Source organism: Plectropomus leopardus, chromosome 10 (assembly GCF_026936395.1).
Source record: "Plectropomus leopardus strain MGB_pleo_1.0 chromosome 10, ASM2693639v1, whole genome shotgun sequence".
Lineage (NCBI taxonomy): Eukaryota > Metazoa > Chordata > Actinopteri > Perciformes > Serranidae > Plectropomus > Plectropomus leopardus.
This window is the reverse complement of record NC_142185.1, coordinates 11,773,210-11,800,475: the sequence shown is the minus strand read 5'-3', so window position 1 is coordinate 11,800,475 and position 27,266 is coordinate 11,773,210. Positions and strand designations below refer to the sequence as shown.

Genomic DNA, 27,266 nt, shown 5'->3' with positions numbered 1-27,266 from the left:
GTGCAATGATGAATGATGGGTTCTTCATGCCTGCTGAGGATACACACATGTATACTTAATAATGCTCTTAAGGAGGGACTAGGTCCTCTGTGGAATCTGAAGGATCGTTGACATTGAAACAGTCCTTTGGTGGGATTTGATGACATAGCTTCCTGAAAAATCAGCCATTTAAGGATCCTTTCTTGACTTTGATAGGCACCATTTATGTGTGGTTTTTAGCTCTTTGTTTTCAATTTTTGTAGTTTCTTCTGATGGTTGCTGCTTACAGTCTAGTACCTGGTCACTACTTTTTTATAAAGACCTGACCTCACCTGTCAGCTGCCGTTGTACTGAGGAAAGTATCGGACATGGTAAGAAAAAAAAAAATTAAGAAGATACAGGCCGGGGCATGGTCTCTACAAATAACGTGATGAGCAAGTGGGATTATTTTTGCATGAGTCGATTGTGTTTTAAGAAAATCTTGCTTTGTATACCTATAATTTTTTAGTAAAGAGAACTTTCAGCTACATAATTACCTATGCAATCATTAAATTGACCTCAAAGTGTACTGATATGCAGACATGTTTACCTTAAAATGGAAGAGTGTCATCTTTACATGTTTTAGAATTACAAATATCAGTGTGAATATTAGGACAGGTCATAAAACATACATGTGAATACATGGGCTTAAATGTGTGTGTAAATGCAAGTACCCACCAACAAAAGTATCCTTAGACATTTTGAGAACCACCAGCATTATTTAGCAATAGTTTTGTAGGCATGTCCCTCTTTTGATGGCTTTTCATAAACTTACACAAGGACGCATTTAAATGCACATGAGCCTTTGATGACGCAACACCAGCCAAATGTTTCACACTATCCCACTGACTGAAGACCGGTGGGAGTATCATTGCCAAGTAACATTGCAAAGGCAGAGAAAACGACAACTACTAGCGGATGTAAAAGTGGTTGTTAATGATGAATGTCTCAAAATATTTTTAAAAAATCACCTCACAAATGTTTTATGAGAAATGAAACACACTGAACGTGAGTATTCATCCCCAGAGATACACACACTGAGAAATGAGGAACAGTGAATGTTTATATCTGTTGTCATGAAAATACAGATACTAAATAACAGAAGGAAAGAAATACATACCAAAGTTACTAATTTATGGACTTCAAAATGAAATACCTACCTGTGGGTCGCCTGAGATTTTTTTCCAAGAGCACTCTGCGTAAGGAGCCATCCATGGCTGATTCCTCTATATGAGAGTGATCACCTATGACGCTCCAGTACATCATCCTGCAACAGACAAAGAAAAATGCTGTACATCCGTGACACCATCTTCCTATAGACAGTGAGCATAAAGATATACCTTCGTTCCTCCTGTATATCCAAATAAATGAATGCATTTAACTTTCATATAACCTTATAATGTCCGATTGGGACAAAGTTACTGCAAAACATTTTTATGTGTGTCTCAGTACATAGAAATCTTTCTGTCCTTGGTGATGATGTAATATGCAATTCCAAAACTAATGAAAATTGCGAACAAATAACATTCTTACACCTTAATTTGCCAACTTGGGAGTATTAAATTGTGATGTGGCTGATGAGAGCATGTGGAAAGCCTCAAGATCAATAATGAGGATTACAACCACACGTGGGTGTGACGGCTTTGTTGCTGTTGGAGGGCACCTTTAATGGAGCTGGTGTGAGTAACATTAAGGGATGTGATAGGTTACTAATTAAGCAACTTCCACTGAGGACGAGTAATTAGTAAATGCTGAAATTTCAATGATTATTGAGCGACGGGTACATTTTCCAAGTAACGCTGGTTTCCTATTGAAAAACGCTCTGCTGACAACAAGTGCACAGAAAAAGGTCCATGACTTAATGTTGCAGTCAAGAGGCACTTGTTGTGGGTGCTTCACATTGCAGTGCATAGCCAGTGAAAGGCTTTAATTATGACAGCAAGGCATTTTTGGCAAGACATGTTACCTAATTGTTGATAGGAGGGATAATATCCATTGTAGAAGGAAGAAAAACTGAATGTCAGATCTAACAGATTTTTTCGAATACAACACACGTCTACAGGGCACAAGTCTTGAGAAATATCTGTAGAAAAGAAACAGCTATGTGCAAAACTTACCCTCTGGCTGGGTTGACAGCAATGGCGTATGGCTCTCCTGCAATGTCAGTAATCAAGCGGGTGCAATTTGGCCCCTTAAGTTGCCCCACATTTATGGAATACCGTAATTTAGTCCAGTGGGCTGTGTAATAGCTGAACCAGTGCATCCGAGAGTGATCGGTCCAGTAGATGTTGCCGGTGATCCAGTCAGCAGAAATATCTCTGGGTCGACGGAAGTCTGAACACTGTAACCAATGATATCCACAAAGTCAAGCTCTTGGTGCATGCATGTCAAATGTGTCAGAAAAGGCTCAGCAAGGAGACACTTGGTATAATGCAGTCTAACTGTATGAAAGAACTCAACATATACAGTAGTCATTTTTAGCACCTTACTTTGAATTGACAAACAACACAGACCAGTTAACTTAATGCTTATAATATCTTAGAATATAAATAGACATTCTCTGAAACTAAATATTTGCTGATATTTGGATAAAAGAAAGTTACACATTAGAAATACTTACAATGTTTCTGACATTTGTTTTAATTTGACTTCTTTCTAGATTGTCTTTGTAAAAAATCCCACCAGGGTTAAATTGAGTCGCCCAAATAAACTTCTGGTGGTGAAACAGTGCATCCATTCCAATAATGCGGGCATTATCCTCAATGTGAGTGAGCAGTTTGTGTCCTTGGCTCTGGTTAAATGGATACACAAAACTTCTGATTTCAGTATCATTAGCTATGTAGAGCACTCGATCTTCTGGTCCTGCCCGGTGAGTTATTAATATGCAAAAAAAGAAAACAAAAGAAAATTGACTAAATTACATTTTAGGTAGAAGACAGTTTAAGCACAGTACATTCAAATGCAGTTTAACATTGTACTCATTTTACACCAATTTCATATCACCAAATTAGCACGTATGCAGAGTACACCAGAAAATAATTGATATCAAACTTTAGGATCCTACCTTTTGCTACGCAATTGCCATTGATCTCCTTATAATTTCGATCACATGTGCACTTAAAAGATCCTTTAGTGTTTGTGCAGTAATGAGGACACGTATCAAAATGCAGGCATTCATTTATCTCTGAAAAAAACAACAACAGAAAGATAGATTTTATTAGGAACAGACTGCTTCAGAAAAGGTAGAAAACTATGTATATTTTCTCCATAATTGGTGAGACATTTTATAGGCATTGAGAGATGATGGGTAATAAACAGCACAGAACAGTAAGGCCAGGCCAAAAGAGGCAATGGTAAGGACATGAATATGAATAAGATAGAAATACAGTATAAACCTCTTTTCTCCATGATAAGTGGAGCCCTCGACCCATTAGTAAAGAGGATATTATATGCACGCAGCCGCTGACACTTTCCCTTTGCATACATTAAATTACTACCAGACAAAAAGCCATCAAACTGAGAAACAAGAACTCCGTCGAAAGGTTGACTGAATAATCAAAACTATCATCTCATTAGACTTGAATAACTGTATTCAATATTCTTCATCTTAATAGTAAAAGTTGAATGTCAGCCGACAGTGGGTATTACTCCATCACGAGTTAGCAACATATATTCTGTCATAGTTTATTAACAGATATTTGATGTTTTTTTATATCAGCTTAATACAATGGGGCTGTCTGTCTGTGTGTCCCTTCATGAGGTTCTCTACATACAAGCAAAGACTGTCAGTTTAATGTCATGAAACTAGAGGCCCTATAGTTTAATATTTTGCGACACAACTTGACACAACTGAAAGAGCCACATCATTTGTTTATTTAAACAATTAGCATTGCTGAGAACTGGCCTGTCTGCTCTGAGCAGATCTATTTTACAACTTACTATTTGTTAGAACTTTTAACGAGTCTTTACTTAAAATAAAACCCAGAGGAAAAACTTTTTATATGCGACTCTTGACAGTATTAGCAATGGGAGAGTAGTAATCAGGATATCTTAACCTGCCTGAGATAAGGAAAATAAATTGTTAACCCAACAGTCTGATACAAAATGTTGTTGTGATTGAACTAGCAATTACTGTCGGAGCTCTGTATGATGTTCAAAGTGAATCTATGATTCAGAGGTTGTCAGCGCATGCCTCTTAACATGTAGTGCTAAAAACAGCAATACTCCTGACAGAGCTAATGATGTTAACTGGGGAAGGACTAGAGGATGGGAGCTACGTTTCTGCCACGATATCAGTGGTAATCACAACAACAGAGAAGTGCGTATTAAAACACACACACACACACACACACACACACACACACACACACACACACACACACACACACACACACACACACACACACACACACACACACACACACACACACAGGACAACTTCATTTTCTGCTCAGGGCACTATCACTCTACTCTGTCTGCTATATTAATGCTCAGAATATTGCATAGAGGTCCTTTAACTGTCAAAATGGGAAAAACAATAAAACTGATCATGCATTACCTTCACATTGGCCTGTGTGTTGGTTCCTCTTAAAGCCAGGTTTGCACTGACATATAGCAAGAGCATTTGTCTGGTTGCAAATTGCATCCTCTCCACATGGATTTGTTTTCTTTCCACATACATCTCCGTTGGAAACTACAAATAAAAACAGGACTTTGATTACACATCAGTCCTCTGTGTCTCCGACACCTGCTGTGTCTTTCTTTTGATGTGCAAAAGCTGAGAGGGCATCATCTTCTTTCATATATTACACAGCAATGCGTCCAACGCGGGCATACATATATTACCATAAATAACAAAACATCACATTTAAAATGAGATGAATGCTGAGCTTCTTGATAACGTCATGGTGACATTCGGAACTTTTCATCTTTATCGAATGTCTCTTTCATCTGTTTCCTCGAGTCAACTGGTGCTGTACTTACAGGCCTTGCAGTCTTGCTCATCCGAGCCGCCGTCACCGCAGTCACTGAAGAGGTCGCACTGCAGCTGGATTGGGATGCAGCGTTGGTTACTGCAGGTGAACTCTGTTTTCCCACAAGGCCGAGGTCTTCCAGCCACCACCTCTGCTTTGATACAGACAGTGACAGTTGAAAAGACAACGAAAACTGATGATCTATCTTGTGCAAATATTTAGGTGCAAATGGGGACAGAGCTTGTTGTGAAAAATGATTTACTCTTTCTTTGACTTTACTGCATTTTGAAAATAAATGTGGTGTTCTAAGTTCCCAGATTATCTTGATTACTTGCTGCAAAAGGGATCATTTTGGAAACAACACTTTAACATTTTAACTTTAGTAATCAATCTATAATTGTCAGCCGATTTGTAGCAGTTCTCAAAATAAAGAATGAATGCTATTACAGACAGCTATTTCGCAATTATTTAGCCCGCAAAAATGTTGAAATATTAGCTCTGCATATTTGTGGTCTGGTTTTTGGCCTTCAACTTACTTGAATCACCTGTACAGTTTTCATCTCTTCCAGAAAAATATACTAGAGAAGAATGAGAGTTTGATTTCCACCCCAAGCAGAGCGGAGAAAAAGAAGGAAGGAACAAAATGAAGTGAACGGATGGAACTGCAGGATTAAGGTGAGATTGAAGGGATGGATGGAGGGAAGAAGCATACAATGGCGAGAGGTAATGGAGTGAGGTAAGAGATGGATGGACGTATCAATGGAATCAGAGAGGAAGATAAATTGAGGACAGAGGGAATGAAAGAGAGAAGAATGAGCGAAGTGATTTGTCCCTTCCTTTCCTGTCTGCTTGGTGTGATCGTTCAGATCAGGCTTTTGTTGAAGAAACATGCCAGGACACTGTAAGAGAGTCTGCAGCTGTTATGCCTTTGGGTATATCAGAGACAATAAAATACCACTTTCAGCACAAAAATCCCTCTGAAAAAACAAAACAGTATTAACTAAATCAAATATTTCACAATGCAGCCTCTCATAACATGGAGTGGCTGTTAAACCCTTTGCCTTCCATTTGTAAGCAAATCATCAACTTTGAGGTGATGATGTGCTGCACATGCAGCTATCTACTGGTATAAAAAGAAATGTTAAATCGCAAAATGCTTTCCTATAATCCTTAAACTGTGCAGGATTGTATGATTGCAGATACAGCTCATATAGTGCATTCAGTACAAAGCTCAGATCAGTTCAAGGAAAATAATCTTCTGATGCATTAGGAATCAGGCCTAAGCTTTGGGCCCGGGCAACTATAAGACCACATTTAACATGTCATCAGAAAACTGCTAGGCAAGCTAACATTTATTAACCTGGCCAGTGTTTGATGTTATACACCACAGGATACCATCTGGGCATGAGAGGTGTAAAATGTAATGCTAACGGTGCAGAATTTGTTGGATGCAGCAGTTGCTGCTTTTTTAAACATTGGCTCACGACCATGAGGTCAGGGCCCCGTAATTGGGAGTCACAGAATGACAAACAGGCGAGAAAAAAAATAGTTAAAAAAAAATAATATCTATAATATCTACTCCACATATTTTTCTTTTCCTGGAATACACTGTCCTCATCAGCCCTTTAGAATAATGTGAGTTACACCACCCTAACAGTTTTTTTCCCACTCACAAGACAAAAACACTGTGGTAAGTTTAAGGGAAAAAAAACATGATTGGGCATTAAAATTGATTTCACATGAGACTCAAAACCGTGTGTGAAAGTCCTGTGTTTTACACATCCACAACTACTCCTTCCTTCCCTTCACCTCATTCCATCCCTCAGTTTCACAAGAAAGCCAGTTCTGGCAGAAAGTTTTATAATGGCCTGATAATTGCCTTCTCAATCTTATAGTAGGTGCAGCAGGCCCCTACTAACACATACCTATGACCCTTATCACCACTGATTACAGGCATTTAATGGTCTGATAACAGCCTAATCAGCTGGTGAAACAATGAGAGACAGAAAAATCACTCTTAAACACAAAAATCACTCAGCTCATACGCAAGCAAAATGTGATGACAGGGTCATATGTAAGCAAGTAAACACTGCTCCATTTCAGGGGTCATTAGCTAAAAAGATTAGGAGTCATTTCAGAGGAGAGCTTGGAGTTTACTGAAGTTTGGTTATATCAAAATCAATAAAGGTCATTGTCATGGCCAGGCTCTTTTCCATCCCCAATTAATGCTTTTAAACTTTTCTATCAGTATGAAACAATATATCCACTTCTGTGGGTCAAGGACAAATGCAAGGGGAGCATGGTTATCAAATAATAGAAGGAGAGCTCTGCCCTCTGTTTAATAAACCGACCATAACTTTAATAGTATTTTCACAGGAAAGTTTGCTTGGTGCAGATTTAATATTAGATCTTTACAGGCGCATTCTGTGCTCACCACACTCTTCTTCATCTGAGTTGTCACCACAGTCATCCACTTTATTGCAGACCTGGTCTGTGCGCAGACACACGTGATCGTTTCTGCAACGGAATGGCCTTGTAGGAGGGCAGGGAAGTTTTGCTGGAGATGAAAAGACATGAGAAGTTAATGGATATGTCTTTCAAAACAACAACAACAACAATAAAAAATCACCTGCATGCAATCTTGTATGAAAAGACAATGAAATGTTCCCTCTTGGAAATTGAAAAGTAGTGTTTTAAAAAATATTTATCAACTGTCTTCAAAGCAAAACCTTGTGAGTGACATTTTCAACCCACCACACATGTCTGTGTCTTCGTCAGAGTTATCTCCACAATCGTCCTTGCCATCACACACCCACGTGTGAAGTTTGCATAACGTGTTGTTGCAAATGAATTCATCAGCCCGGCAGAAGAAAGCACCTGCAATTACACACAGATAAGTCTCCACGACTTTTAACTGTCTAAATGAGAGTAGAAAAATGCTTTCAAAGTTGTCAAAGATGTGACTGAAAAACTGTCTCTGACCAGATTACAATGATAGATCATTTCACATAATGATATGGACAGCCCTGGATTATTTTGCCTCACAAAAGCAAAGTTTGAATCTATTCATCTCATCTCAAACCTTTCATTCTCATTGTATTCAAAATCCTTACCTCTGCCACTCTCAACCTACCTGTCATATATTATTCTCTGTTGTTCTGTCTTCTTTATTTGACATGCTTTACAATTGACTTGTTTTTTCCAATGATAATGTCTGCAGTGCAAAGATCTGAGCTAGCATATTAAAGGATTTTTGCCTTCAAGGTTGGAAAGCCCAAATATAAATCTTAAAAAAGCAAATTAACAGACTCGTGTGAGGTCAGACTCACTCCTACCCTGGCTGCAATTTTCCTCATCACTGTGGTCCATGCAGTCCAACACATCATCGCAGCGCCAGCGCCGAGGGATGCAGTGGGCACGATTCAGGCAGAGAAACTCATCTTCTCTGCACTCCTTCACACAGCCAACCTGTCAGCGAGGAAACACCGTAAACCATCAAAACTGTCCATTGGAGCGATGTTGTCAGCTGCAATCAGAGGAAACCAAAACAAATTATTTTTCGGTTGCTTCCTGTGAGTCATGTGAAGCTGCACTGACCTCATCTGAGCCATCCAGACAGTTGTCATGTCCATCACACCGCAGGCTGGCTGACACACACCCTCCGCTGGCACACACGTACTCGTTCACAGAACATGAAGGGGCTACTGGAGGAGGGCAAAGTACATCAGTCAACAACCTGTCTATTCTCAACTAGAAATCATTCAGGTGAGATTTTTTTTTAGTTTCTTGTACAACAAACAAGTGGAAAAGTCCACATGGAGCCAATGCTTACAGGGAAATGCAGTTTTTATGAGAGGAATTATTGGAACTTGTCACTCCAGTATACAGTATGGTGATGTCCTGCAGGTCAAAGAGCTCGCATTGTGTACTACTCTCTGTTCAACAACGTGCCTTACGGTACTGAACAGCCAGTAATGGACAGCAGAGTATATCAGCATAACTGAGGCCATTTCTATTCGTCCACAAAATTAGAATGAGAACATTTTATTTTTAAGATCTGCAATTAGCATGGGAGTCCATAGAGATAATAGAGAACATTTCTGAAAATCACTTTCACATTCAAACTCACATTTCAGACTCTTTTTCTTTATTCTGTTGGGAATGTACGCTATTCAGTATCAGGATGTCACACTGATCATTTATTCAACCACTTCCTGAAGAGTTTATGTGGTATTATCATAAAACCAGTGTTGAAGAGAAATGTGCCTCTTTATGCCTCTGAAATAAGGGCTGAATTCTTTTTTTCAATAACTAACCTTGATACAGGGTAATTTTTATTTTTATTACAACTGCTGCTTTGACCTCGTTAGCTCTTTAGGATAGCAATGACTTCACACAGGAAAATACTCAGTGTTTCACTGAATCGCACTCGGTGCCTCTTCCAGCTACTGGCATTGACATGATCACCCTGTATTTTACCTACAGCAGATAATACAAACTACTGAATTGTATGAAATCCGGTCTTATCAAAAAGAAAAATATCATCCAGAAAACACAAGGTTAACAAACAGTTAATGTTCCTTCCACCAAGTGCACAAATATTAAACTCAGTAATGCTTCCTGATATTCTTTTACAAACGACACAATGTTTGTTTTTCACCTGTTTCCTGGCAGTTTTTCTCATCTTCCCCCATCTTGCAGTCTTCTTGGCCGTCACACAGCCACTTGAGTGAGATGCAGAGGTTGTTGTGACACCGAAACTGGTCATCTGCACAGCGTGCCTCGCAGCCTTTCTGTAAATGAATAGAGTAAAACATGCTGTAAATATATGCTGTCTTAACAAGATTATTAAACAGCGAATGTTGATCTGTGAAATATCGACAGTGGCACTGATGTTTGTTAAGTGCTATTCTTTACTGTTCAATGTGCATGGTCTTGGGGACCTCAGTGCTTGAAAAAGGTTGATTAGGTGAAGAGTCTATCATGCTTTCTATGATGTACTGAAAATCCTGTTTTTAAATTAAATTATTTAAGGAATTATCATGTACTTTTCTGCCCACTCACAAAACATCAGTTGAAATTCATGACATGTTGGATTTAGCATGAATAGAGTGGTTAGAGTAAAAAAAAAAATGGTACTTAAGTAAAAGTATTTTTACCTTATGCTAATTTTGATTGATACTGATTATATTGAGTAAATTTACTACTTGAGTAAGAGAAAAAATTATTTTGTCACTTCATTAGGTGCACTTTTTACATAAATGTATTACATTTACAACAGGTCCTCAACAGGTAATTACAGATGTGAAGTGCACATTGATTTTAATTTTAGTATCAAGAACCAGACAAAAAACAAAGTCATGTCATGTCAATGTGAAACTTCTAGCGGCTGTCAAAGTAGTTGGTGCATTTTACAACTTGTTGTTCCCTGTCATTTGGAAGGCAAACAGTGTTTGGATGTAAGGCCGGGGGAGTGAATGTCCCTGATCTGAAGGAGACAAAAGTGTTTCATCTCCAGCCATCATCTTCAAACGTAGTCAACTGAAGGGTCGTGGAGGGGGTACTGCCACACCTCCTGTCCATCTACAGTGCTAGTGGGCAATCTAATCTCGCTGTCGGACATTCGCTGCCGTGTGTGTGAGTTCAGCTAAACTAAAAAAATATTTGTAGCTAAATGTATCAGGAAAAATAACGAGAAGTGTCAATATAATAGAAGTGCATGTATACATATATATATACATATACATATACATATATATATACACATATATACATGAAATGCACCCGAGTAAAAGTAAATGCATTCTTTAAAACAACTACTCTTAAAAGATACTAATATATTTAAGAAACTTACTCAAGTAAATGTAACGTAATGTAAGTAATGTAAGTGTAATGCATTAGTACCCACCATGGCCAGTGGACATATTCACCACTTTTATATAGATACATAACAATGGTTAAAAATAAATTAATTAATAAATGGAAACAAATCACTGGCTTTTGGTGAACAAAACAACCACAAATAACAGTAAAACAGAAAGAATATATAAACTTTCAACAATATTTGAAAGCAGAAGACATTCTGCTGGCTGCATCTGTTAATGAAAGTAAAATCAATGTTTTAACCTTTATGATTACCTCAGTGGAATAAAATGAGTTTTGCTTTAGTACAGGACAAAAAAAAACCAAACATGTATCCCAGTGTTTTTTCCTGTCAGGTAAATATTTAAGCCATAGCAGGGTGGCCAATATACTCCATGATGGCCACTATGAATAACTAAATTTAATAATAACTGTGTATTACAGTGGTGATTGAAAGGCAACTTTCCCTCCTGAAACTATCCGCCTGCACTGACCCAGAAAGTTGGCAGTGGGGAGACATAATAAAGGGTTAATTAGGGTTGCACTGCTTTGCACGGAGAGGGATTACATATAAAAATTGCCGTGCAAATTTTGAACGGAGCAATAATTTAACAAGAATAATGAATGGTAATAACAAGCCTTTGTCCTTGAATTATGCATTGCACCGCATCATTACCACAGATTGAGCATTCTTTGTATGAATCCTGCAAAAAAAATCTCTTTACACCATGCAATGCTAGATAAAGGCACATTTAAGTTAATTTCTTCACGTATTACAACAGCGTTAAATTACAAAGGCAATTTGAAGCTTCATAAATTAAGATATTCAAGCATATTTATAAACAAAACAAGCTGCCTTTGTTTTGCTGAAAGGCATGGGGGATTAGGATTTTCAGTGGCAAATAAACACAAGGTATTTCATGCGCGAATGTACTTGAAGGTACAATAACTCATCACAGTGATATTTTCTGTCCAGCATTGTTGGGATGTAGCGACCATGACGGGGAGATTTGGATCGACACAATGAATCGTGTCTAGAATGGGGTTATTTTCTTTGAAAGTGGCAATATACTTGGCCAAATTTATCTCCCTTTCCAATTGGGATATTTCAACTGTGCTCGGGCTACAAACTCAAACGTTAGGACACACTTCTAAGAGATCAGTTACAGACTACATCACAGTATCCATAAGTGATTATTGCATTTTTTCCCCCATGTACATTTATTGTAAACTGACCTATGAGTTACTATATAAGCTGGCACTGCCACACTAACAATATAATAGATTGCTTAGCATGTTGTTATATCAGCAAAAGGCTTACTGAGTCAGAAAGGGCAAAATGTCCAAAATGTTGGTGTTTGATTTAAAAGGATCACTCTACTGGGGCTATTCTGAGGTGTGCAGTATTTTATTCTTTACATAGTGTCTTGCTAATATCTGCGCCTCATTAACAACTCTCATGGGTTTACGTCCCGCTTTCATTTCTAAGTAAGCAGTACACATATTTAAAACACTGGCCTCATCTGAATTATCCAGGCAGTCGTAGTCTCCATCACAGCGGAATCTGGAGGAGATGCAGTCTCCGTTAGTGCAGGCAAAGTCCTTGTGGTTGCAGGTGACTGGCTCTAAGTTGAGAAAAACAGATAGAAAATAGTGCCAAGCTGATTCTTTATTCCAGCATTATACATAACAAACATACATCCCCTGATGCAGCGATCGGCCAAATGCTCTGTGTTGGCAAAACCATCGTTTTAGCTAATTAGAGTCATTTTGTATCAGAAGTGGAGAAACTGGCAAAGCTGATCAAGATGTAAATGAATTCATTGCAGCTCTGACAATGGAGGGGGGGCAACATACTTTCTGAAGCCAAAAAGCTTGTATCTGCCATTTAGTGCGAGTCTGTCCCCGAGGACAATATTAGGGCGCAGCTAAACAGCTGCATCAGACCCAATGTCTGGGCCCTCCCCTTGTTATCATGGACTGTTAGCTAACGTGCGGTGTGTGTTATGAGTTTGTGCTGCAACAGAGACTCCCAGCAGGCATTGCAGCAGAATCTGATTTGCAGCCTTTCCACTGTCTGCTGGTCCACCTGCTTAATTCTTTGCCATCCAACACTTGACTGGCTTTTATTTGCATTTTAAGTGACATTAATAGGTGTGGGGAATAAGCGTCCAATAAATCACGTAAATGATGCATACTCAGCAAAAAACGGCATGTACCTGCTCATATGACGTACAGGCAAACAATCCCACGCCTGCACACGTGTGCGCGCACGCGCACACACACACACACACACACACACACACACACACGCACACACACGCACACGCACACACACACACACACACACAAACACACGCGCACACACTTGAATGCACGAACAAAAGATATGGAATTTAACGAGGTGTGTTGCCAATTTCATTTCATGAGTAAATAAAAGTTTTCTTTTTAAAAGTGATGATGGATATCTAAACAAAAGGGAATATGAGCTCGGTAAATTACAGTGAATAGATGGTATCAAGAGCTCAGGAGCCTCACATTATTCTCAGAGAACGAACACAGATAATAAGAGTAAGCTTTAAAGAGAGAGTTGAGCCTGGCTGAGTCGATAGTGGGAAGCATTACCCAGGGTGTAGAGATACAGGGGTGTGTGTGTGCGTGTGTGCGTGCGTGCGTGTGTGTGCGAGTGTGTGTTTGTGTGTGTGTGTGTGTGTGTGTGCGCGTGTGTACGTTTGTGTGTCAGAGACAGAGAAAGGTGGAAGATGGTTACGGTGGTGGGAGGGGCACTCAGGTGTCTTCTGAGAAGCCCTATTCTTCACTGCTTAAGTGCGTGTAGGACGTCAGCAGTGTATAGAAACAAACTGAGCTGCCAGAAAGTGAAGGAGTCAGGTACTCACTGCAGTTCTCCTCGTCTGAGTTGTCTCCGCAGTCATTCTGGCTGTCACACCTCCAGTGGTCTGGGATGCAGTTGTTATTCTCGCAGCGGAATTCATGAGGTCCGCAGGTCTTTTCATCTTTTTCATCAGGAGCAAACAAACATGAAGATGAAAATGGCTTCAAAGAGCATGAATATTAATAGTGTGCTAGCTATCATATTTTCTACGTGTAATCATCGTTTCCTCAGGGTTTCCCTAAGCAAGTCTGACACAGAGTTCAAAACACAGTACGCACTCCAGAGGCTAACACACCGTAAGATGAAATACCTGACTGTGCTACCAATCATCCTCTACAGATTTTGTGACAGGGAGTTGGCAAAATTGAACTTTCTTCAAGAAAACATCCAAGAGAATTTCAGAACACAACACATGCTGAAGCATTTGATTTTGGCTTTGCTATATACTGCACTCAGACTATTTCTCTGTTTCAGTGCCAACGAGTACCAGCATATATGACAGATACAGTATCTATTGATGAATGCCATCTCTAAGACAGTTAGAGGTGCTTCGATACGGGTTTTAGATATCAGCTCATCACTTCTTTGTCTTTTTTTATGTTATTAATTTGACAGCAAGCTTTTATATCCAAACAAGTCCTCCAACCTCATATGACCACGTAAGTTGTTTGTTCCAACCCTCTAATATGACCAGCAGCATCATTGTCTAAAATAATACCCCTACCGGAACTGTCGCAGCTTTAAACACATGGTAAATGTTGTGAAATGCTCACAGTCTCACCATAACTACGTGGTTAGAATTAGGTTACATAACACATTGGTTTGCTTTTGAAAAAAGGTCATGGTCTGACTTAAAATGAGTATGTTTGTTACTAGCACAATGCAGCGTGATGTATCTAACATGCCCTACAATATGTACATTATGTCAAATACTACACTGGGTTGTTAAAATAAATCAACACTGAGTTTTGGTATCACACGGGACACAAACACTGGTCTCCTGCATGAAAGTCTTGTATTTGTTTGATTCATACATCACCAATTTTGTGGTGACGCATCATTGCATCTCACCAGTACAGGTGCTTCAATGTGCGTTAAACCGGGTGATGTATATCCATTACTGCTGATCAGAGCTGGAGCCGTTAAATACTACTATGGAGTCCTTTGACTGGGATGTGAATGCCAATGGTAACCTTTCACATTACATACAAAAGCTAGATGTTAGCATGTGTAGGTGCGTTTTCTCTGCAATGGGAAAGGGGCTTTAGATCTTCTTGAAAAGACCATACCCCTGATTTTCACACAACCATTTTATAACATGTTTCCCGCTGCAAGAGGACACTGCTCTTCACTGTTTACAGTAAAAAATGTCCTCCTCTGCTGGAAAACAGATGAGAAAACTTGAGCCCTTATCATCTTAAACACAAGGTGTGAAAATAGAGTACACCCTTAACATGTGAGGTAAAAGTTAAGTCAAAAGACTGGAGTTGAGACTGAGGTCACGCTTCCTACTGAAAATACCAAGCCTGATAATGAGACTAAGAGATGTGGGCAGTGATACAGAGGTCTGGATCCAAGCTACAAAATGTCACTCAAAAAATTCAGTAAATGTCATTTGAGAGTCTGTGTTTTGACTGTTTTTTTATTTACTGTATATGCTGTTTGAAGTGACTCTGCCTGGGATTTTGGTGCGTGCGTCAGTTTGTGCATTTGCCTGTGTGGCTTGTAGTTGTTGTGGGTAAAAAAATTATAGAGGGCCCTGATGTATTTCAGCCTAAACCAGGCATTCCAGTGTTAAACATTAATGACCAGAGATAGAATTATCCAAAATATCTGCATTCATTTCAGAAAGAACAGATGCTTTGATATTTACTCCAGCAATACTTCCTCAGAATGGGTTTTCAAAGTCAAACTGAGAGCTTCCTTTTAAAAAGTCATTTCAGTGCAGACATCATCAGGGATAATGGCCAAGGTAACGCTGTTATCAGTTAGGGAAGAGATGCGTCAAAAGAGGAGGGTGGCAGATTCTGCCTGGATCTCTTTCCAACATGACAGCAGGAGGAGAGAATCAGGAGGGAGAGCTGAGAGCAGCAGCGGATGACACAAGGCAGCAATTCATTAGGAAGCAGCTCAGTCACTAACAGCATATAAAAGATGTGACATGGAAAAAAAAATTGTAATATTTCCCTGCTAAGTCAGAGCTCATTACGGTGCTAACAAGCAAAACTTCCTTAAACAGTCTAAGGTAATTCAAAGAGAAAATAAAAAAGCTATGAAGTAGCATTTTGTCTTTTAAGTGCTATGAAGTATTGAGAACTTTTTAGGTGATGAATCATTGGACGGCACTGAGAAACACTACAGATGATACAGTTTGAAGGCCTAAAGTCAAACATCAGTAAACTAAACACAGTGGGATAAACATTTACTCAATATTGCATCAGGGTCTTCTCAAGTTAATTGACATTAAAGCACCACATAAAACTACCTCAAAGTATAAAGGACGCTATTGAGAAGAGGTGTGAAAGCTTAAGACATCAAAGCATGAATATTCTTTTAATTAAACCCAAACTGTAATGTTGTGCAAGCTGCATATACTGACAACACTACCAACAATATTTGTTATTTTTCACTTTCACACCTAAGAGGCAGCAACACCTGGTACAAACAAACACAAACACACACCATGAAATTCAGCTTTTTTACATTCAAATAATATATAACAAAACATAAAATTCTTGCATTGACACAAAGTAAAGAGAACCCCCAACTCAAAACAAGAATACTCTCCATGTATTCATGTAGGGTAATCTATACAGCACATTACTTACAACAGATGCAAATATTTAACAAGTATTTAAAAGAAAAAGAAAAACTCTAAAAGCTTGGAAACTGTGTCTTCTACAGAAACTAGTCATTCACTTGATCATCTGTTATGTCAAAGTCCCTCACATCATTAATAAACAGCCTCCACATGTTTTCAGTTATGCTGTTTAGTTAGTATACAAGGCTAGATAACACTGGTCTGGTCTGTGAATCGTCTTCCTTAATAGTGCAATACATTTTTTAGGCTTAAAGCAAGCTGAGGTCTATAAAGACTCATTCAGTTTTACTATACTTAAGTTTCTCTGGATACAAATCCAGAAGGAAATGTTTAGAGTCCTTTAAGATTTCTTTTTGCAATTTTTTCACTATAGTTTTTACCTTTTCCCAGAGGGTTTTACTTTATGCACTGCCAAATACAGTGAGACAAGATTCCTGTAGTTTTTTTGTGCATATTGTGATACTGTAAGCAAGGTGATATATGATGATATAATTTTTAAAATTAACTTTAGGAGCTAGTGGCATGCTCTAAAAGATAATATTTTCAAAATTTACTTATACCCCTATTTTATTTATTAATATATTTGATCTCTTGACAGGGATCAGCTTATTTCTATGTAGTGAAATTGTCTTAATTGAAGAATTCTGGCTCTTTACAGAGGCATGTCAAGCAAATATAATCTTGGTGGGACGTGACACAAGGTAGAAAAAGTTCCCAAGGTGCCCTACTGTAGTAATAATGTCTTTTGTGTGTTGCGGGTCAGCATTTAAACACTGAGAGCTGCTAGAAATGCAAATAAAACTTAGATCATAATGCAGAGCTCTCATTGACGAAAGGGACAGCTGTCCTTCATGGCGTTCTCCCTCAGCACACCATCAGATAGGCGTAAAGAACGCGCAGGACTAAGTCAAACCAGAGTGAAGCCAAGTGTGAAATTAATTCAGATTAAATCAGATTCTTCCACCCTTTAACTGAAAAATAAGTGAAGAGGTGTGATTTATGGTTAAGTGGGTTTCCACAACTCACCGCAATTAGCCTCGTCTGACCCGTCTGCGCAGTCAGGGTCCTCATCACAAACCCAGAGTTTGGAGATGCAGTGCATGGAGGCCTTGCACTGGAACTGGTCTGGGGAGCAGGTGCTTTCAGCTGTGGGTAGATAGACAGGCAGTGTGTTTGGATTTGCACAAATAATCAGAGTGCTCATTAGACCACAGTGACATAAGAACCAGCGAGGTGGTCATTAAAATCCCCAAAACACTTGCAAACCTTTCCAGTGTTTTATTATAGCAAGTAGTTGTTTGTTATAAAACCTCACATTGTTTCAGATAGCATTTTAATTCAGTGGCGCAGCGCTTATTACAAAAGTGCATTCAAAACCACATCCAATCACTGTGGAAGTCTAAGAAGGGGTGAAGTAATTAGCTTCACTTTAATTAAAGGCTTTTTTTCAAGCTTCTCTTTCTCCTCCTTACTTTCTTGCATTCTCTTTCCCTACTCTGACCCCTCTTGCAATCACATGCAAGACAAATGCAGCCGTCTGAAAGACTTGAATGGGCTGTGATATTCTGATGAGTTACATCATGGCAGAGAAAATCTGTTCTTATCCTCTGTGTGATTCAATATCTAATCCCTTTTCACAGGAACAGGCCCATGACAAGGGCTGCCTTTAGAATACCTAATGAAGACTATGTAATGTCAATGTCGTCATAAAGTCTGTTCAAGCAGAAGAAATAAATGAACCGTGCAAAAGAAAAAAAGACAATTAAGGCGATTTATCTTAAACCACAAGATTATATCTTTAAAACAAAAATATAAAAAACCTTAAAATAGTGACTTTTATCTAGGTTTTTGCTTCAGTGTTGGGGCAGACTGATCAAACGAGGGATAAATTCAGACACTACCCCGTCTAAAAGCTCAGTAAACCTATTTCTAAGACAATGAGTCTGACAGTAATAATGCAGTGTCTTACGACAGTCTGTCTCATCCTCTCCATCTCCACAGTCATCCTGACCGTTGCAGCGCAGGTTAAGGGGGATGCATTTCTGTTTCCTGGTGCACTTGAACTGGCCTGACAGACAGATGTATGTCTCTGAAAGAGAAAACAGGCAGGAGCAACGGGAGGTTGCATCAATAAGAAATGAGAGTTCAGACAAAGCTAGGCATCTATTTTACGACTACGGACTGGTAATGAGTCAGCCTACAATAGAGACAGCTTATGCAAAGTCTTACATTCATGTTAAAGGTTTTGTAAATGTACAGTGTCTGCTAATAAACTAATGAAGGTTTTTACATATGCAGTTTGTAATGCACAAACAGAGGCAGATAAAGATAAAGACAGTGAGATTAGGGCTGCAGCTATTTACCATTCTCTTTTATTAATAATATACTTTATCAACAATTTTTCCGACAAAACTAGACAATTAAATGTTAAACAGTGCACCCATCATGTTCTAAGATCCCAGGGTGACATCTTAAAATTGTTTTGTGACAAACAACCCAAAAATTGCCAATTAACATTATTTTGCGTGATAAATTATTCAAACAATTAATCAATTATTAAGACTGGTCTTGAGTCATGTTCTGATGATCAGTTAATTCATTCATCGACGGAGTGTTTTAGCATTAAATAGCACCATTGACAGAAAGGACATAACAGCAGTGGATGCATGGTTTAATTGATTCGCTAATGGAGACAGGTTTTCTGGTAATTGCAGAAGCAGCACAGCATTCAGCAAAAAGCAGTAAGTAAAAAAAAGTTCAAACGAACAGAAAGAAAAGATTTTCCACTTTAACAGTAATAGTAGCCCCATCCTTACCACAGTTAGCCTCATCGGAGTTGTCACCACAGTCATTCTCGCCATCACAGATGAATGGAGGGAGAGCACAAAGGCCAGTGCCACACTGAAAACGCCCAGGCTGACATTTAAATTCAGCTGTTGGGAAGGATCACAAGTGTATCTCAGGGTTTATACAGTGAGAGTTCAATAAGTAAACATAGAAATCTGACCAAAGCATTGTGTAAAAAAGGGAAGAATGCTAAACACATAAACAACAACGGCAACAAGAGGGCATTGACGGCAAATAAGAAGCAAAGACAGGAACAGTTCAAAACAGTGCCGTGCGCAGGAGGGAGGTGCTGAAGTCAAAAAAGGGCACTCCTCTCATAATTATTTATTACAAAGTGATGTTGCATACAGTAGCGCATCTTTAACTAACTTACATAATTATTGATTTCAATACCCCCACACTCATAGTAATTTAATTTCACAACAGTGACAAACGATGCTAAGGCTTACAAACACGTGCTCCCTGGCTGGCTGTCACCAGTGAATGTAGGTCAGAGATGGGGACTTGAGCAGCAGAATTAAAACTCAAATACAGTATTCTGGTATAACACACTGCTAGATGAGAGTTGATTCCATTGGCCATCTAAAAAATTAAAATAAAAAATACAATAAAATATAATATAGAACTAGGAAAGGGTATTTAAATGTTTTTTGGTGAAAAACACATAAAAGGACAAATATATTATTAAAGACCAAAAGGGCAGGCGCTTGAGCACTACCTGAGGTCTATCTGTGCATGCGTCTGGTTCACAATTCAATTTTAATATCACTCAAAGCTCACCAAAATAGGAGTTAGCTTTCCACTGGAATGTACTATGTTAGAATTTCAATAACATGGTACTCACGGCAGTCGGCAGGTTCATCTGATCCATCCCCACAGTCATCCACCGTGTCACACTTCCACCAGAAAGGGATACACTCATCTGTCCCGCAGCGAAACTATTAGCACCATGGACAAATATTGGAATAAAAAGAGAGAAAAAGAACCCACAGGATTTGAAGTAAACATGAATATTTAATTCCCAGTTTAAGCCTCAACATTCTTGAAAACCAGAGTCATAATCAATACACACGCATTTCCCTAAACCTACAGTACATGTCAGATGAGGAAAACATGTGAGAGTAAAGCAAATTGCCCTTAGGGGGAGGGAAAGTACTGATCAGGATAGAAAAGCACCAACATGCTCACATTAAACCTAGAAGTGGGAGGGGATGATTGCTGACCTGACTGGAGGTGCAGTTGGAGAGGCAGGTTTTATTGTCAGCAGCCAAGTAGAAATTAGTGGGACAGGCACATTTGTGTTCCCCTCCGGGAGACAGAAGACACAGGTGGCTGCATCCTCCATTTGCAATCTGACACTGGTGCTTGGGTACTGCACAGAAGAACAGAAGTACCTCACTGAGTTCAAACTGTACAACACTGTACAAATCAAATTCTTCTTAAAAATAAATAAATGAGGCCCGCAACAACTGCACGGCATGGGAGGTTTGAATGAACACTAGTGCCAGATGGACTTGTTACCTTCAGGCTGGCGCAGGGAATGGTAGACCTTGATAGATTTGATGGCTTGCCAGGAGTTGAGGAGCTCCATCCCTTGAGCGCCGGTTGTCTTGTGAGCACGTCGTAGTGATTTGGTCTTCCCATCCGTCCAATAGACAAAGTCCTCAAACAGAGTCAGAGCCATTACCCCTTGGATGTGATCATAGGACACTGGAGAGGGACAAATGGCCATGGCAGGCTTCAGTTAAATTCCTTTTTATGTAATTTAGCAACCAGGGATCTGCTAACTGTGCGGCATAAATTTCCTTGACAACTGAAAGCAACAAAGGTTGAAACTTTCAGTCAGTCACACCCACACCAGATGGGATTATCAAATTAACTGATGATTTGATATTTTCACTTTCTAATATCCTTTTACAATTATGTCATTTTCAGAATTTACAGCTGTAGTCGGTAACTTTTATTTCAATAACTTTTCACCATATCCACTGAGACTGTCACTCCATCCACACATGACAAAATCATATTCCTCTTTGCGCTCCTAATGCTTCCTAAGTGGCATTTGCTAGAATCCACCACGGCTAAATGAAAACAAACAACCAGAGTCGAAAGTCTCTAACACAGCTGTCAATCATGTCAATCACTGCTCGTAAACTAACTGGCAGATTGGGGATTCAATCCCCGGCTCCTCCTGTTTTCATGTCGAACTTTCCTCAGGCTAGAAACTGAACCCCAAATTGCTCCCAATGGCTGTTTCATCAGCGTGTAAGTGTGTTTAAACTGACCAGCAGGTGAAACCTTGTATGGTAGCCTTGGCCACTAATGGGTGAATGTGACTATAGTGTACCAGCGTTTATTGTGGTCGGGGGACTACAAAGAAGTTTTACAAGTGCAAGTATGTCTGTCATTTACCACTCAAAGCAAGAGGGGCGAGTCTCTTTGCTAAGCTTAGCTAACTAGCTGCTGGCTGCAGCACTACATTTAAAACACAGCTATAGGATGGTATCAAAGTGTACTTCCCCAAAACTATTCCCTTAACATGAACACCTTTAGTCTCACCTTTACGTCTTTGGGTGCCATCCATGTTGGCAAGCAGGATGTGGTTGTCGTCTGCCCAGTAGAGCCTCTTGTTGGTGTAATCGATAGTGAGAGCAGTGGGGCTATAGATCTCTTTGTCAATGATAACCGTTTGCCCTCGGCCATCCATGCCAATACGCCCGATGTGAGGGGGTTCACAGCAGTCTACCCAGAACACGTACCTAGTCAGAAGTATAACACAGTTCAAAGAGCTATACTGTACTACAGCAGGCAAACATGCTGGGAATAAAATGACACAAAATAAAACTCCTCAAATGAGAGCTCAATCTGGCAATTCCCAGGTTAATCATCTGAAAAGAGTTACTCTATACCCGTTCTCCCTCAAGCTGTGAAACCAATCTTTATTAGGAAAACACTTAAGCATTACGGTGAGTTTTACAGTAATGACAATATGCTTACCCTGTCTGGGGATCCAGAGCTAGATCTGTGGGGTTCTTGAGGCCAGAACTGATCAGGACGGTGGGGTACAAGCCATTGGCTTTGGACACTTCCAGCGTCTTCCTTTCCGCATCACACCAGTATAGATTTTTTCCTATCCAGTCTACAGCTAAGGCGCTGGGCACTGCTGTTCTGTGCACTATCTAGTACGCAAGAAAAGGAAGATCAGTTTTAGTATGGAGGTTTGTCTGTTGAACATTAATTCTCTAAATTTCCGCATGAATGAATGCAAAGAAATAGATAGCATTTCAACAAAACTTGCTCTTTCATTAGTTTACTAAAACACAAGAGCATGTACAGAGGACAGGTCTTCCTCTGTCAGGTAGAAGCAAATTATTTCAACCCTGACAGAAATAAACCCATTTGGTTTTTTCACAGACACAAATCTAGAGCGTTGAGTATTCGCTCAGTGAGTCACGACATTCTCCTCCATCAAATCAAAGTGCCTCTATTCTTTCAACCGCATTACACACAAGTCCTATTAGCATCCAGAGCAAAAGTGAACACTGTTATGATGTCTTTGAGATCCTATCTACACATGTTGCCATAGCAATGGCAACATATGTGTTTCCTCTGTTGCGCACAGTGGCTGAAATGTAAGTCAGGGCGATCATTAATGACTGCAACTGCAGACCACAAAAGCTGAGATTATCTTAAAGAACATGTGCAGAGAGCACTGTGTTGGTGTTATTAAATATAGTAGACATTTTAAATATGTGTAAAATTTGTATTCTGTAGTATGCAGTATGGCCATAAAGTGTGTCGGTTAAATTTAGTTATATTTTGTTGAGGCCAGGATTTGGCTAGTGCCTGCTCACTTGGACTTGTGAGAGAGTTTACGAGAATGGTAAAGTAATTTGTGCACATGTTTAGTCAGATGGAGGAGCTGTGTCTAAAGACTTAACCAATTAATTAAGGTACCAGTGTAGTTTGACCCATGCATAATTATGCAGAGCACATTTCTTAAATTAGAGGCTACAGATGGAGGGCACAAATCATTCCTGCTGCTATATGACAGCTTCGGTATCTGCTGACATTGGTAAGAATATAATTAATTGCACTCAGCCAGTACAGACTTGTAGTTACTCTTAATCACATACAAATTATATTTTGATGTGTATTTACAACTGTACTAGCCACTTATTTAGATCACATTGGTAAAAGTTAAAATCAATGTGTTTCATGTTTTTTTGTGATTTTGAAAAGGCCTAAAGCCATGAAATTTGCTATTTGCACCAAGACAGATAAATATGTGGATGCAGTTTTACACAGACTTTAGTACCAAAATTGCATTGCATTGCCTGATCTGTGCAAACACGTCCTACACTGCCCCAATTCATCCACCTCAGTGCAATCAACAAATAGGTGCAAGTGTAAACAAATGTTAGCATAGAACTATATAAATTTCATCAGAAAACACAAGTTAATTTGCAAAAAAGGAACCCATTGTATGAGTGTCTGTTAACTGTAGGATGCAGGGCAGCAGAGAGAGGCTGCCATTAATGATCTTATTCATCTTACTGCACTATTCTCATCGAGAGATTTGGTTGAAATATCAGCAAAGGCTTTTGACTGATGTAAATAAAATCTAGTAACTATCTAGGAACTCCATCAATATTCCCAAGGCAGTCTAGCCTTTGAGCTTGAAAAAGCAGTTGTTCAGAATAAACAATCATTGTGCCAGCTGGCAGATAAAGCCAATGCCTTGAAACCCCCCTTTTAACAAAAATAAATAAATAAATAAATAAATAAATAAATAAAATTAAAAAAATTCCAGCACAGATCCAATCTGTCAGTAAGGAACACGATTTGCTTTGAGGCCTTTTCTGCCTTTTCTGTCATCATTTGCAAGGAAATATATAGTCTTGGCAAGAGACAAGGCTTTCTCATAAGCAGTAATTTCGACAAAACAGTCACTAAAATATTATACATTGTGCAATATTTACCATCCTGACAGCTTCCACCAAAAAAAGGGAGCTGAATCTCATCACGTCTTTCTGGTTGACTGTATCACTAATATCTCACTATTGATCAAAGAGATTGATTTACAAGGCACTGAAGGTTAACTTCTCCTCATTTGGATTCGGCAAATTGAAACATAAAGACTGGATGAATCCGCCAGATCAATGCAGAAAGTTGTCTCAGTCATGTGGCTGTGTTGGAAATTTCATACTGACATGCTATTTAGTGTATCAGATTTTTTTTTTTTTGGTATGTCCATAACCTTAGTTTGAAACCAATACTATGTGAATTGCACGCTATTTATGGAAAAACTTTACAGCATGCAAACACTGGAGACTATGCGGGCATAAATATCCCACAGTGCAAGGAGACAGATGACAATGTGGCATTTAAGAATGTTTCCTGCAGAATTAGAGTGTATGCGTGGCAGTAGTGGACGACTGGGGAGTGGGGGAGGACAGCAAACTTTGGTAGTTTTGGTTTTTCCTGTTTAAATACATGTCTCTCTTTGAATTATTCTGTGTCCCCTCTCTAAAGTCAGAGGTTTTTGCGGGCCCTTGAATGCAGCGCAGCTCTCCATGAGTTCAGCACTTTGTGAGTTGCGGGTTGGATAATTGATTTGTCAATCAGCGCTGATCAGATCAGATCAATGGATGAGAGGAGCAGCTCTGAGTGAATGTAAACTTTCAGATCCAGCAGAACAGTTAAGTATTACTTCCAATGTGTCTGAATGCAATGCATAACCAGACAAAAATAGAAAATCAGATTGTGTTGGTAGATGTTTTATTTATGGCTGCTTGCCAAAAATTATTGAGCATGTGGAAAACCCTGGAATGAACGGGGACCAAGACAGCTTTGTCACGTCAATTATGCTTCTGTTTTAATGTGACTACATGAAGTGCAGATTTATTTATTTATCTATTTTTGTTAAATATAGTTTCAAAATTATTTTATCAAAATTAGTGTTTAAGCTGAGTTTGGGATCTGTTACTATGGTTGGTTTCTAAAACTGGATAGGAGGCTATGAGGAGGTGACATAATTACAGCTCAGTGCATACAAAAAGATCATTACAAATAATGTATACAGAAGTATGTTGGACATAGTACACATACTAGGTATGTGGTGCATAATATTTGTCTATTATTAATAAATTGCTTAATCTAAAGTGTTTTCCCTTAAAAAAGGCCATTCTTTGGTCTTAGTTACAATAAGAAGAGTTGTATGAACCCTGATACATTTACCTCTGGATGTTGATCATTAATGTCACTGTAGATGTTTTCTTTCATCGTATTGAAATACCTGCTGTGACATTAATGACTGTGTAGTCAGAGGTGTAACTGCAAAATTAACCTAAAGAACAAAGGTTTACTCTTTAAAATCAGGTGAAATAAACAAAGTATGTTATAAAATCTATAATTATCCATTGTTTTAATTAAGCAATAGATTTCAATTAATCTCTGCCTTGGTCAGATGAACTATCTTGGCAGAGAGAAAAAATCCACAGAAATACTCACTGCTCCCCAATCTTTTTCTCCTCATATAGCACGGCTATAGGAGCAGCACTGGATATCAGTGGCTCTTTTAATTAACCCAATGTGAGAAACTCCGCGATCTGTGTCTCAGACAGTTTGTCCTCTTGCTAAGCTGTGGCAGTGGCTCAAACAGAGACTGTGGGAGTAATTGAGCTGAATGAGCCTAATGCCCCCACACACCAATGCTAATGAGATGTGCAATTGGGACTCAGCAGGTGTTCTGCTGACATCCCAGTGTCCCCAGTGTCTGGGCTCCTATCCCATGACCCGAACAAACCTTGGTGATTACACCAGAGAGCACCATTGTGTCATTAGGCTTATTACATTTATCTGAAAGCCATTGATAATATTCCTATTATCACTGACACACATTCATTGTTGTTAAGCTAACAGGCCGTTGGCTGCCGACAGAACAAATCCATTATGTTGAGTATATAACAGGATAAAGGGCCCCCATCATCATCTGAGCAGTGATAATAAGCCACTTCAGCAACATACTTAATGTTTTAAATTTAAACGATACACCTTAGCTTGTTGACATGCATTTTGGTAATTCAAATAAATAAAAAAAATGCATCTAATAGAGCGTTAAAGGATTAATAAATACAAGTTGAAAAGGGACCAAGCAAAGTAAAGCCAATGAATCTTGGATAAAGTGGCACAAGGCACCATATGGCATGCAGTCACAGCAACTAAATCCTGTGGTACCTTGAGGTCGCTCCCATTGAGGCGCATTCTGTTGATCTTTCGACCACTTGGCCTGGTTGAGTCCACCCAGTAGATAAATTCTTTCTTATAGTCAAAGTCTATGTGGATAATGTTGTTGAGGCCCTGAGGAGAGAGGGAGATAGAGAGAGAGAGACAGAGACAGAGACAAAGAGAGAGAGAGAGAAAGAGAAAGTAGGTAAAACATTCTCATTGGCAACAAAGGTTTAGAACAAAGTAAATATTAAATTATCAAATTCCATTATCGCAAAAGTTACATTAAGTCTGTATGTAAGTCTATAAAATAAATGTCAATTTTTCTGTTGGAGCATATCCATGATATGTTTTAGAAGCAAGTGTTCATAGTGATATGCAGAACCCAAACACTTTAAAAGGAATACTTCACCCACAAAATTATTACTTGTAAGACAATAAGTCATGCCGTGTTACCTGGAAATATAAAGAAAACTTTTCTTTTTTTTTACTCACATGCCTTTGTGGAAAAATAGTGAACATGTTTACAATGTTTATAAAAAGCAAAACTATATTAAAACATCACTTTACAAAAATAATTTTAGAGTCTGGCTTTGAAGAGAGCAGATAAGTTTTACTTTCA

At 38.9% G+C, this 27,266-nt stretch overlaps 1 protein-coding gene across 3 annotated transcripts in view; it reads right to left on the bottom strand.

Moving 5' to 3' along the window:
- Nucleotides 1–27,266, bottom strand: part of LOC121949095 (low-density lipoprotein receptor-related protein 1B) — a 312,361-nt gene that overhangs the window by 29,441 nt on the left and 255,654 nt on the right. For 2 of the 3 annotated variants that reach the window (XM_088083039.1, XM_088083040.1), the window contains 22 exons: nt 26,654–26,776; nt 22,412–22,593; nt 21,974–22,173; nt 20,936–21,124; nt 20,638–20,786; nt 20,259–20,352; nt 19,384–19,500; nt 18,537–18,656; nt 17,594–17,713; nt 13,751–13,867; nt 12,372–12,478; nt 9,652–9,784; nt 8,589–8,695; nt 8,327–8,459; nt 7,746–7,868; nt 7,426–7,548; nt 5,002–5,145; nt 4,577–4,711; nt 3,083–3,202; nt 2,639–2,880; nt 2,136–2,359; nt 1,179–1,285 (listed from right to left, as the gene is read on the bottom strand). In XM_088083039.1, coding sequence (XP_087939165.1) covers nt 1,179–1,285; nt 2,136–2,359; nt 2,639–2,880; nt 3,083–3,202; nt 4,577–4,711; nt 5,002–5,145; nt 7,426–7,548; nt 7,746–7,868; nt 8,327–8,459; nt 8,589–8,695; nt 9,652–9,784; nt 12,372–12,478; nt 13,751–13,867; nt 17,594–17,713; nt 18,537–18,656; nt 19,384–19,500; nt 20,259–20,352; nt 20,638–20,786; nt 20,936–21,124; nt 21,974–22,173; nt 22,412–22,593; nt 26,654–26,776 — 3,109 coding nt within the window. The remainder of the gene's footprint in view (nt 1–1,178; nt 1,286–2,135; nt 2,360–2,638; nt 2,881–3,082; nt 3,203–4,576; nt 4,712–5,001; nt 5,146–7,425; nt 7,549–7,745; nt 7,869–8,326; nt 8,460–8,588; nt 8,696–9,651; nt 9,785–12,371; nt 12,479–13,750; nt 13,868–17,593; nt 17,714–18,536; nt 18,657–19,383; nt 19,501–20,258; nt 20,353–20,637; nt 20,787–20,935; nt 21,125–21,973; nt 22,174–22,411; nt 22,594–26,653; nt 26,777–27,266) is intronic. The other variant, XM_088083041.1, reaches the window with a different exon arrangement.